At 41.5% G+C, this 13,686-nt stretch overlaps 1 protein-coding gene across 1 annotated transcript in view; it reads right to left on the bottom strand.

Moving 5' to 3' along the window:
• The window catches only part of COL28A1 (collagen type XXVIII alpha 1 chain), a 163,941-nt gene that overhangs the window by 5,937 nt on the left and 144,318 nt on the right, over positions 1–13,686 (bottom strand). The window contains exons 31-32 of the mRNA XM_039256844.1: positions 12,871–13,425; positions 10,299–10,456 (exon numbers count right to left, since the gene is read on the bottom strand). Coding sequence (XP_039112775.1) covers positions 10,299–10,456; positions 12,871–13,425 — 713 coding nt within the window. The remainder of the gene's footprint in view (positions 1–10,298; positions 10,457–12,870; positions 13,426–13,686) is intronic.

Genomic DNA, 13,686 nt, shown 5'->3' with positions numbered 1-13,686 from the left:
CTATGAATACTTCATTTTCTATAGGGGAATCTGAAGTTCCAAACAAATAAAGAATTTCCCCCAAATCATTGGTAAGCTGGTGATAAAATTTGAGAAATGCTGGTTCCAAGAAAGAAATCCTATGTTTTGGTTTTGTTCTGCTTGCTTGCACTTACTTTGTTAAGGAAAAAAATAACTTAAAAGCTTGACTAAGGAGTAGTTTATCAAACATAAAAAAGGCAACAGACATTAGGCTACACTTCAGATATACTCTCTGTCAGGGGAGAAGTTTCCTTTGAAGAAGTGCACTGGACAGCAGTTTTCTTAAAGGAACTAACTCGGCCTTTAAATGATTACCATGTTCAAGCCTTAGGCTTCATAAGTCACTCTTTACCTCTTGTAAGTGCATGAGTGTGTGTTTTCGTTCACAATCACAGCATCATTTGGGAATTTTGACTGCTAGTACATTATACCTCAGGTTCTAGAACATGTAGAATTAATATTTTTCATCAGTGAGAATTATTTTACCTTTTGGTACCATGAGATTTTAGACTATTTAAACAAAGGCATAATTATTATGGTTTGTCATTTTTATAATTTTCTTATTACAAAAACAAACACTGTCATTGAGGAGAATTTAGAAAATCTGGACAAGCAACAAGAAGAAAATAAAAATCACAAGGGATTCCACCTCTCAGAAATAACCATTGATGATATTCAGGTGTATTTTTACCTCAGTCTTTTTTCTATGTGCATTTATTTTAACAACAAAAAAAAAATACTGGAGTGTTAACAGGTTTTCTATGTTTATGGTTCCATATATTTTACCATGGCTCTAAAATACCATTTAATTACATTACCACATTTAAATATATAATGACAATGCCCTTTTTTAAACATCTAATTTATTTGCTATTTTTTCTGTTGGAAACCACATGGCTGATTGCTGGATCAAAGAACACACAAATTTGTGGCTTCTGAGACAGGGTTTTCTCCAGAAGAGTCTTAACAATTTGCATTCTCACCAGTGAGTGTTTCTCTTAAATGATCACCATTTACTAGCTATTATGGCTGAACAAAGATGTCATTGCTAGTTTGAAAGGTGAAAAGTTCTCCAAGTGCTCAACCCAGCCCTGCCGCACTGTCTCCTGCACACACAGCGGCAGCCTCACCTGCCACTTCTCTACCTTGCTGTGACCTTTCATTTCTTCCCCTTCCTTCTGCCTCAGGCTCTCAAAGTCTGCCCTCTTAGCAGGGCCCGGGAAGAGATGGTCCCCAGCGTCAAAGCCTTTCCCAATAACCCAGTCAGTACTAATGCTCCCCCTTCCAGGTGGTGCATAGTACCTTCAAGCGCTCCCCACCTTGGCCCTGATCATCTAGGAGTTCACCTTTAATTCTACGTTATTTTCTATCATTTCCTGTTTCACATGTGTAACTATCACCTCCCTGATAAGAGAATTGGAACCAGGCCACATTTTCTTCTCTTTCCTTTTTTTCCCTCCTGTTTGTCTTCTTTTTAAAAATCTTTGAGGCATGACAGCACACAGCAAATAGTAGTCCTTGGATGAATTCAGAATGCGTTGGAGGGAGAGAAGAGAGAGGGGACTCTGGGTTAATTATTCCATTCCTTTAGGTTTTAATGTCATTGTTTTAAAATAGGAAAAGATTAGACCCTGACATACCTTCTTTCTCTAAAAGTGGGATGTGAGCAGCCCCAAACTTTACTGGCAGAATACACGCCCCATTAAGGGCAGTCATTACTTCTGGAGGAAGGCGGGGAGGAGGACAAAGAACAAGGACTGTAACTTTATCTGAAGCAAGAATGAGTGAACAAATGGAAACCTGAGTCGTGTCCTGGTGGCGGGCATGCAGATGCTTGTTAGATGTATTCTCCGATCTTTTTATAAATCTTAAACCTAAAAACAAAAGCCTGCCTATCATCTCAGCAGCCTGCCTTGGAGGAATCCAGTGGTCCCACCTCCGAGCAGGGGCTCATTTCACAGAGAAATGACACAGAACAGGAGTGAGGGGTATGTAAGCGGCCAACACCCGGAGTCCAGGGCTGCTCTGTGACGCTGGGCAAGCACATGTGACAGTGTCGATCTCTTTCAGCCTTGGAGTAGATCTTTAAGAGGAGAGAACAGAGTTCAGACAGCATCCTGGAAATGTGAGCTAAACGGAGGGTGACTAGCCAGGGCGCCACTGGAATTTGGTTTCTGATTTCCAAACATTTGTCTCATAAACTCATTACACCGAACCTTGCATATGTTACGGACAAGCTCTTCAAATCTGAGCACATATCTTCTCTGGATAAAGGCTGATCATCATCTGCATTGGCCCATTGTTCAGACTTGGCTTTTTCCAGAAGTACAGGTCCAAGTTTCTCCTGCGTGGCCGTGTGGAGTCTGCTCCTGCCTGCTGGCTCCACAGCCACTGCTGTCAAGGTGCCTGGTTTCTTAGGCTTCTCACCTTAATGGACTCTTCCCAGGTGACAAAGCTTCTTTGCCAGGTCTCTCAGCACATATCTACACTGATGCTCTTTATCTGCAGTTAAGGCTGCTGAGGACTGTTAGGAGCACCTTAAACTTGGGCTGTGTGCCTCCCCTGATCACCTGCAGCTTTCTAAGAGGGTGGACTGCAGGATTTTATTCTGTTTAAAATCTCCTCTACATTAGGATCATGCTCTCCATCCTGCCATTGTCCAGTGCATGTTTCAGGATCTTCCTTATCATCATATATTTTTATAAAAAGGAAGAATAGTCTAACAATAATCCTTTACTTTGCAAATGAAGGGACAGAAATCTTAAGAAAGAGGCGATTCACCTAATGTCAGGCAGCTATCAGATTTCATTTCTAAGATGTCATTCACTGTGAGATACACTATAAATTTTTAAAGTCTATTTAAAAAGGCCACAACACACTAAATAAATGCATCCCAATCTCTGAAATAATAAAATAGAAAAAAACAAACAAACTTTAGAGCCAAGGAAATATTTAGCTTCAGCATTGACAATACAAGCCAAGCTTCCTGACTTCTAGGTCCAGAATATTTCTTCTAGATCAGCCTGAAGTGTGTGTGTGTGTGTGTGTGTGTGTGTGTGTTTTTTTACCTCTTTCATAAGGTAGAAGCATCTTACAACAGAAGTCTGTTGTTAGCAATATATGATGCTTATACAGCAACTTCACTAAGCAACACTAATATTGGTTGTTTTATAGGATTTTATCAGGAATTTTAGGTTTTCTTACCATCACAGTGACAGAATATTAATTTTATTTTATAAACAAATAAACTATAATATTGACCAATATAACCATGTCTGTATATATGGCTTAGTCAAGGGCACTCACAAATAATTAGGTCTGATTTCAGGAAATCAACTTAATTTTCCTGTTGGTGGAGAAGCTAAACTAACACTAGTCTTGGTCTCAAGTTGTTTTTGAAAGTTTGAAAAGTCCACATGTTTTAAGAGCATCGATTATGAATAAGCTATTTCATTTAATAATGTGTACAATATGATCAAGCAGTTTGCAGAATTTTGCTTGAATTCTAATAGGAGGAATTCCATATCCTGTTAGGAGGATCCTATAGGAGAAAATATAGATAAACTCAAGTGTTTATATTATTTTTCCTAATGTACTGTCATGGGGGATTTACACCAAGTTAAGATATATGTCACTGTGTTGTAGACAGGTTTTTAAAGAAAATTCAGTCAAAATGGAATTATATATAGGAGAAATCACTGATGATGTTATTTTATGAGTAAAATAATAAATGAACTGACACTATCAGCAAGTAATGAGTAAACTGGAGAGGATGTGGAAAAGAGAGACAGGACAAGGGTTTTGAGACCAATTATTATTTTTTTAATGTTTTATTTATTTCTAGGAGAGAGAGAGAGACAGCGTGAGCAGGGGAGGGTCAGAGAGAGAGGGAGTCACATACTCTGAAACAGGCTCCAGGCTCCCAGCCGGCAGTCAGCACAGAGCCCGACGCGGGGCTCGAACCCACGAACCGCGAGATCATGACCTAAGCGAAAGTCGGACGCTTAACCGACTAAGCCACCCAGGCGCCCCTTGAGACCGCTAATTAATGTAGAAAAGAAATGATCATATCTCAGTCTTAATGGATGAGGAGAAAAGAGTGGACAGCATGGATAGGGCGATGATAAGAACAGACCAAATAAGACAATACCAACAAGTATGGAAGATAAAGTAAGACTAGAGCTACAGCTGCATTCCAGGCTTCTTGTCAGGTGCCTGGCTGGTTGGTGGGACTATATCCCGAAGGAAGGCAATCTAGAGAAGCAGCATCATGAATGCAGTCCATGTTGGGTGCCTGTGGAGCATGCAGAATAAGATCTGCAGAGATCATCAAAAATGTGAACCTGGGGCCCAGGAGAAAGATCTGGACTGGGGAGACAGATTTTCAGAGTTGTTAACAAAGGTGGCGTTGGAACTCAGAAAGAGAAGGCTAAGACCAGATCTTAGAAAAGTTAAGAGTTTACGTTTAAGGAATAAACAGAGAAACCTGGGAGGAGACCAAGGAGAGAGAAGATTCTCAAAAAAAAAAAAAAAAAAAGTGGCCTGAGATTTATTGCAAATGACAGATTAAGAGGATGGCAATAAGGATGTACAATTAGAAAGTTGTTTCAGTGTCACATTGGAGGAAGTAGCCTGACTTCAGACATTTTCCCAGGTGAACAGAACTAAGGAAGTTGAGAGAGAGAGGAAGGGAAGGGGAGTAAAGGTGTGTGTGTGTGTGTGTGTGTGCGCAGACGCGCGCGCGTGCCCGCGCATGTGAGTGTGTTTGACAGAAAGGCAAAGACAGCAGAGACTGGCCTATGGAAGAATTTTATTATAAAAAGATAGAGATAGGATATTAGCAAGAGGGACATGAACTAAGAAAGGGCTAGAGGATGTTTTAGTTGTGAGAGTGTGAAGCCTATTTATGAGTTCTAGGGAGGGAGTCAGAATATTGGCAAGAAAGGAAGTACTGGCACAACAGTGAAGCAAGTTTCTAGTCTTGGAAGAGGCAGAAAGGAATGTTCCTCAGAGCACAGGTAGGAGACTAAAAGGCATCACATTAGAATTGAAGGTAGAGCCTAGGGTCATGTTTTAGGATGAAGGGATACATCCCATTCCAATATCAAGGCAGAACCTGCCCAGAGCTCTCAATCTTGAAAAAATGCCAATGGAGTCCATTTCAGAGCGACTTTCTCTAGACAGATCTCAGGTCAGAGCTGAGTAAACATTGTAGGGAAAGGAGGGTAAGAGATGGGAGAGCCAGCAAGAGTGAAAATGAGATGGAGAGTTTGGAGCAGCTGTGTGACGATGACAGAAGGGGAGTGATGAGACAAGCGGGATGGAGACCAGGGACAGGGTCTCACTAACTGAGAGAGGGTGGGACGGCCAGTCACCAGCCTGCTGTGTTAGTTTGCCATTTACATCATGTACATCAATAGATGCACATTTTCTCCATGGAAATGAGGGGCCTGCATCCTAGCATTGGACTGCATGTCCTGATGGGAACAAAGGGAAGGAGACTCCCAACTTCCCGCTTCCTCCACCGCATGTTTCCACCTGGTACAGAGCTACCCAGAGGGACCTTCCTTCCCACACTAGCTTGCCTCCACCATCCCTGGCTTGTTGTGGAAGCACTCTACATAGGAATCCCCCAGTCTCCTATCCACCAAGAGGAATATATCTCTGCTGCCAGTTATTTAAGTTATTGGCAATCAGGAACAAATTTTCATGATACAGAAAGAAGCTTTGAGGAACGGGTAGACAGGACTTCTTTTCTACTCTTTCAACTGGAGGGGGGAAAAAAGCAGGACTGTTGTTACAAGAAACCAGCTCCAGTGAATAAACAACCTGTGTGTTGACATTAGTTTATTAATGCATTTAGAATGACAGAAAGTGACTTCGTGCAGGAAATTAGTATGCTTATTTCCTTAATGAATCATTATTGGATATAATCAGTTGGTCTGACGAAATGATGTGTCCTTGATTTTATCGCCCCACTCACATTTATATCTTGGAAATCTTAACCTAATTACATACTCCCAGAAAGAAAAAAAGGAACATGAGTGCCATTTCTTAGTCCCATAAAAGATAAGGTTTTTTTTTAAAACAGTATAATTGATGCCTTTCATTGAAGAAAAATTGGAGATTTCTTTTTTTAGCGTAACATTTGGCATAGCTTTCATTTGGTCAATAAGTATTTATTGGGAAACTATTGTATGAAAGATGAAGCACAATTTTGATTCATAAGTGGGACACAGCATTTACTTCGACACAGATCATGTTCTCAAGGAAGTTAAATCCTTTAGGAGAGTTAAGGTATATACACAAATAATTATTAACAATGTAAAATGTAATCAACTCCAAAGAAAGAATCAATTATCCTGAGATTTCAGGAGAGGAACAGGGTAGAACAGATGCCCGTGGTTAGCTTCCCAAGACTGGCCTGAGAGGGCAACAGAGCAGGGGTTACTGAAGTGTTATGAATTTAGTAGAACATGCGATATCCACCTGCTTTCTACATTTCCCAACTCAGCTGTTCACAGATGTGTAGTGTGCCTCACATTCTTTCCACAAAAAGATGCAATCCTTAAAATGTAAGTCCTTCCTGGAGTTGAAAACCCGTTGAGTTAGATTTCACGCAAATGTATAAATAACTAGATTTTTCTCTAAGAACATATTTTGATAGAAGAGGAAGAAGGAAGGCCAGAAGTAAACACTCTAAGGAGTAATGAGGCAACAGAGAAAAGAAATAGAGACCCAGTAATGGAAATACTTCTGGGATCATTTGTTTTATAGTATTGCCTAGGGGTAGGCTTGGGAACAATCTGAGAATCAAAAGGTTTGGACGGATTCATTTTATGTGTTTGGATACTTGTAATTATACATTTGTTTATTTTTGTAATTATGCTTTTAGACAAAGATGGGTGTGCATGCACAGGTATCTAAGTATGTTTTTGTATTTACGTGTGTATGTGCATTATACATGCATATGACAGAGATAGCTGTGAGTAGAAATGCAGATATGTTTGTTCAGACTAAAATCTATTAGGGTCATTCATTGTGTAAAAATTCAGTCTTGCCTTGGTGCTTCTGCAAAGAGGGCCAGCGTGAGAAGTTCTAGAGATAAGGGCTAGAAGCTTTGCAAGCTTCACTATCTTGATCAGAGGCACCCTAGGAGACCTAGCTGAGCCTCAGTTTCCCTTTATGTGGCACTTGGTGTTATAAATCCAAACTATTTTGGATGTATTTTTCTTTTAAAATTTTTAATGTTTATTTATTTTTGAGAGAGAGAGACAGAGTATGAGCCAGGGAGGGTCAGAGAGAGATGGAGACATAGAATCCAAAGCAGGCTGTAGGCTCTGAACTGTCAGCACAGAGCCTGACACAGGGTTCAAACTCACAAACCGTGAGATCATGACCTGAGCCAAAGTTGGATGCTTAACTGACTGAACCACCCAGGCACCCCTTGGATGCACTTTTCTTATGCCCTCTCTTCCACAACTACTAGAATGCTTCATCTGTCATAATCTGTTAACATTGCTTGTCTCAGGTCCCTGTCACTTCTGTGTCATGATACCAGAGGCAGAAGGGCTTGCTGTCCCTCATTATGTGTCGTAAGTGCGTTGGAGTTCCCTCAGGCACCTCCACTTCACCTGGTACAAACTTAGCTCATAATTTTCCTTCAAAATACCCGACCCTGGGGTGCCTGGGTAGCTCAGTTGGTTACACATCTACCTCTTAATTATTGGCTCAGGTCATGATCATACAGTTTGTGAGATGGATCTCCCTGTCAGTCTCTGCTCTGATAGCATGAAGCCTGCTTGGGATTCTCTCTCTTCCTCTGCGCCTCTCTCTCTCTTTCTCTCTCTCTTTCAAAATAATAAATAAACATAAAAAAAATCCCACCCTGCCTCCTATAGCCTCCATCTCAGCAGATGGTGTTTCAATTCACTCCAAGTCCAAGTTAGAAATACAGCTGGTTAAGCTCCAATCCACTCTGTCACTAAATCCTGTTCATCCTACTCCAGAAATGACTCTACTCTATGCCTGGTTTGATTCCGACCACCTGCCTTAGTTCAGGGCCTCATGACATCTTGCCTGAACCATCATAGGACCTCACAGCTCAGCTCCAGTCTCCTCTTCCTCCTACTTCTCCATTGTGCTGCAACAGGTTATTCCCCATGAAAACCAAACATGACCATATGACCCTTGCTCTAGAAACTCCTCTGCCTTCCCCTGGCTGCCTGGCCTACAGGTGAAGTTCAAGTTCCTTCTCCTGCCACATGAAGTGTGTAACGTCCAGCTGTAACACTCCCCATTCTTCCACACACATCTTAGGCTCTAGTTAGGCTGAACGTGTCCTAAGGTCTTACAATGCCATGTCTTTTGGAATCTCCTTTTGCCCACATGTTCCCTCTGCTGGAAATACCCTTCCCCCTACTCTTTTCTTGAGAAACTCCTATTTATCCTTAAAACTCAGCTCAACGCCACTTCCTCTGTAAAGTCTTCCTTACTCTGAAATTAACTGCAAAATCTCTTGTGCTTCATCTACAGCTCTGCTAAAGTTCTTAGTAATTCTTGCATGTTCCATCTTGTGGATAGGTCATGGACTTCTCTTGGGCAGGATCTGTGTTTTAAGAGCCACCGCCTTATACAGTAGTACATGATCAATATATACGATGGAATTCACTGATTATAAGGAGAGTTCAGAGTTTAAGTGTCACTTGCTGGATCAAACCAGAGTTTGCCTTCATATAGGAAATCTTCAGAAGGGGACGGACTGAGTAGGGGAGGGACAAAGTGTTAAGTCACACAAGCGGGCAAGGCCCCAGGAGCATTCTGTGCTCAGAAAGAGATAAACTGTGTACTTTATTGTCTGTAATTTACTTTTATATGCTCAGTGAAGACCCGGCTTAGCAAACCCCATGGGCCAAATCCAAGTTTTCATCTTTTAGAAACAAGTTTTATCTGAATGTAGCCTCATCTTGTTCACTTAAGTATTGGCTATGGCTGCTTTTGCACTTCAAACCAATTTTACTTTGTGGTCCTTTACAGAGTTTGCTGACCCCTGATATAGATCATGTGGTAGAAATGTGTATGTAAATTTCAACCTGCAATCCAGGGGCACTCTGCTGCTCTCATTGGAATTACTCATCTTGGAGTCAGTATTTAACCAAATAAAAATATATGAGTCTTTTATACGCTTTTTTGAACAGAGTATAAAAATCCAGTGAGTCCTATAGTCTGTCCCTGTGGGAATGGCAACCTAGACCTGGTTCCTGAATGGTTCTGGGTCCAACTGGTGACCTGGAGGTTTCTCAGGGCCTTCGTCCAACTAGATAATTATCTGAATCCTGATGCTGGAATATTATTGCATTTGCTAATAATGAATGTCCCATGGCCTTTCATTGAAGGACAGCACAGGGACTTCACTGAGCTCACAAAATAGGGGCATGACACCTGTGTGTCTCTTGCTAGAAGATGTCCATAGGTATAGTAGAAATCAGTCTAGACCTGTTTTGATTGTAACTTGGTGGGGAAGAGACCACAGCACTCCCTTACCAGTAATTATGGGAGGCTCTCTAATTTTCACCTAAAAGAACCTAATAGCTATGGCTCTTGACCTGACTGGCTGAGATCAGTGCCCAGAAGCTTGCTATGAGGACTGTCCTATTTGTCTCAACACATTTGGGGGGAGTACCTTCATGCACATGTGATTGAGGAGCTCTGAAACAGAGCACTCACCTTGTCCCATATGCGTGCACAGCCTCCCACCCTGCCCCCACTCCGAGCGAAGGAGGTGGAACCTAAATGAGCAAGAGCATGGCTTGGAACATGGAAAATGGCAGCTTGAGCGTGTGCACACCTAGAGGAAACTTGAAAGGACGCAGACTGTGGAGTGTCTACACAGAAGGATGAGGGGGAGTTGTGACCTGGTACAAAAGGCTCTGCAGAGCATGGCAACTGGGTGATTCAGAGTATACTGTTAATCTGTTCTAGCATGCACGATTTCTATGACGGTAGCTGGGGTATACTACAAAAAGATTATTTGCAACACTCAATAAATAATTATAAAATATGGAAATATTTTTTAAAAAACATATTCATGTTCATAAGCGCTAGAGCTATTTCAGAACTAGAAATATGAAGACAAAAGTACTACTATTTATAGCCAAGGACCCGAAAATACACATCCCTGCCTCATTTGGTTCTTGACACTGCAGGGCAAGACGGTCTTTGATGTAAAACAGAATACACAATTGTAAGCTCACAAATTAGGTAAGACAGTTACTCACGGACTCTGAAATTTCTTCCTGAGGCTCTGGAGTAGATTCACCAAGTTCTTCCTCCGGTATCCCCAATCCAGGTTGAAGTGATGGAGAACCCAAAACTTGAATGAGGTAGGAATCAAAATCCTCACACTTCTTTTTAAACACTTTTTGCTTCAGGGTGTCTTTTAAAAGAGACGTATAAAAGAGGGATAGTAGGAACAAAATATATTTAAAGAGTTCTTCCACACTCTCCTTAAAATAAATAGATACTTTCACATCGCTTGAAGTCAACTGTTCAATGAACTAAGTTTTAAAGCATTTTGGCATCTAAAATATTTCATTTTGGGGTGCCTGGGTGGCTCAGTAGGTATACCAAGCCCAACTCTTGGTATTGGCTCAGATCATGATCTCATGGTTCATGGGTTTGAACCCCACATCGGGCCCTGTACTGGCAGCATGGAGCCTGCTTAGGATTCTCTCTCCCTCTGTCTCTAAACATTTTTTATGTTTATTTATTTTTGAAATAGGAAGAGACAGAGGGTGAGTTGGGTAGTGGCAGAGAGAGAGAGAGAGACAGAGACAGACAGACAGAATCTGAAGCAGGCTCCAGGCTTTGAGCTGTCAGCACAGAGCCTGATGTGGGGCTCGAATTCACAAACCATGAGGTTGTGACCTGAGCTGAAGTCGAACGCTTAACCTACTGAGCCACCCAGGTGACCCTCTGTCCTTCTCTCTCTGTCTGTCCCCCATTCGCACTGTCTGTTTCTCTCAAAATAAATTTAAAAACTTAAAAAAATAATAAAATAAAATAATTCAATTTAATAACATACAACAGCCTATGTATAGGCAAAAGAATGACTTAAATCCTTGCTATCCAAAGCGTCAGTTAACTGAACTACTCTGTGGAAGGGGCAAGTCCTGCCCATAAGAAGTGTAATAGCCTATTACCTCTGGTTTTAGGGATAGCAAAAGGCCAGCCAGTCCAAAAATATATCCCTGATTGGCTAGAATGAATTCTAACTCCTTTGGTTAAGATGATAAAGCTCTTTAATTATTAAAGCATAATATGTCTGAAATGGGTAATATTTATGGCCATTGTAACACATTAAGAGCCCAGGGAGATTGACTATGTCAGATAAACCCACCGGTCACTGCAGTGTGGTAAGAAAATGAAACCCGGGGCTCAAAAGACCTGAAGAAAGGGAGAAGTGAAAGTGGGAAGGGTCTGAGTGAGGCATGTTATCCTTCCAGTGAGCTGAGTGAGGATCCAGAGGAGGCCAGGAGCAGCCTGAGGCAAAGAAGGCCAGTGCTAGGCCACGTCAGACCCCACTCCAGGATGGGTGGGGAAGGAAAGAGGGAGCCGAACCTAAGACTGCAAACAGATTAAGCATACATTTTACTTCATAAGCCAGAATGAGTAATCAGTTTCCAAAGAATTGGAATATTGCTGGTGGAACAGTACTGACCCTACTATAATCGTAGATGAGTTAGTGTCTTAGAATGACTCACTGGAAAATATTAGTTCATGTGAAAGGGTAAAGTAGTAAAGGGAAGCTCATCAGATTAGCATGATGAATATTAATAATGTTGTACTCTAAGATAAACTCCTGGGGCACTCCTGGGCTCAGTCAGTTAAGTGTCCAATTCTTGATACAGGCTCAGGTCATTATCTCACAGTTCTTGAGATCGGGCTCTACATTGGGCTCTGCACTCACAACATGAAGCCTGCTTAGGATTCTCTCTTTCTCTCTCTCTCTCTCTCTCTCTGCCCCACCCTGCATCTCTCAAAACAAACTTAAAAAAAAAAAACAAAACTCCTGATATCCACCTGTTTACTCTTCATTATCTTCATATTTTGTAAGAGCAAAGAATGGAAACTAGAAACCAGAATAGAATAATCCCAGTTACTTGTCTTTCTCATCTCTTTAGATTACCATAACTTTTTTTCATTCATCATGTACTTCTTAATTCATTTTGCTTCCATGGATATTTTCTGTTTTGCTGTTGGCTTACTGAATCTCTTATGCAAGTTAGGTAACTTTTTGGACATTAACTAGTCTTAGAAATACCCCAAATCTTATTCTTTCTTTTTAACCATGCCCTCAAACATAGATAGCCCAGTTAACAAACTCCATGGCCATCTCAGCACTTATTCCAAATGAAGAGAGAGTACAAGAGATTATACTCTCTAAGGCGGATTGATGCTAAATGTGTTTTACTTTCCAAAGTTTATGTGTTCAATTAAATGTCGGTGTAAGCCTCATTAGCCTTCTACTGGTTTCCATTTTTGGTCAGAATAATCCAGGGGCACCTGGGTGGCTTAGTCGGTTGAGCGTCCGACTTTCGCTTAGGTCATGATCTCGCGGTTCGTGGGTTCAGGCCCCACGTCGGGCTCTGTGCTGACTGCCAGCTCAGAGCCTGGAGCCTGTTTCAGTCTGTGACTCCCTCTCTCTCTGACCCTCCCCTGCTCACGCTGTCTCTCTCTCTCTCTCCTAGAAATAAATAAAACATTAAAAAAAATTAAAAAAAGAATAATCCAGTGATGTAGTACTTGGAAGAATAACATAAATTGCTTTCACCTGATGCTGAGTCTTACCTTGCAGGGTAATGAAGTCATCAAACTGATAAACATGCTCACTATCTGGGTCAGTAGCAATTAGATTCATTTCTTTGTGGAACATTTCAAAGTTGGGGTCATTTTTCTTCACTACCCCAATCACAAATATTTCCACATTGATGTCACTGGCTTTCTTCACCACCTCTGTCAGATTCTTTTCATCTCGAGTATCTGTCTGCCCATCAGTGATGACCAAGGCCACCTTCTTTACACCTGGCCTTGCGGCTTCAAACATGTGGTTAGCTTCATGGAGAGCTGTGGCTGTGTAGGTGCCTTCCCCCAGATACTGCATATTGTCCACAGCCAGCTTGAAGGCATCCTTGTTGGAGAACTGTGTCAAATGAGCCACCTTCTCGACCTTATGGCTATAGTTGATTATGCCTATGCGGGCCGTAGCAAGGTCCAGAGCAACCTGGTCAGACAGAGTCTTCACAAGATTTTTGATGATCTGGAAGTTCTCCAGCCCCACACTTTCTGAGCTGTCAATCACAAACAGCAGTTCTAGAGGAGTCTCTTTGCATTTGGGCCCACAACCTAAAAGGTGCGTTGAGGTAGAAATGTTGCATGAATGAAAATCAAAACTTACTGATTGGTATCAGGTTGGTATGAGAGAGGGGAGGGGATGAACCAGAGACCTGGATTATTACCTTCCTTTTCTGTGAGGGTTAACATAGCTAACAATTGTCCCCCATCTGGCTTCTATATCTGACTTAAAAAAAATGCTGCAAAAACAACCCCACAAAAAACCCCACCAAAACACAGTAGAGGATAAAATAATGAACACCTATGCGCCAA

This window comes from Hyaena hyaena, unplaced genomic scaffold (assembly GCF_003009895.1).
Source record: "Hyaena hyaena isolate Hyena2069 unplaced genomic scaffold, ASM300989v1 scaffold_590, whole genome shotgun sequence".
Taxonomy (NCBI): domain Eukaryota; kingdom Metazoa; phylum Chordata; class Mammalia; order Carnivora; family Hyaenidae; genus Hyaena; species Hyaena hyaena.
This window is presented reverse-complemented; position numbering and strand designations above follow the sequence as displayed.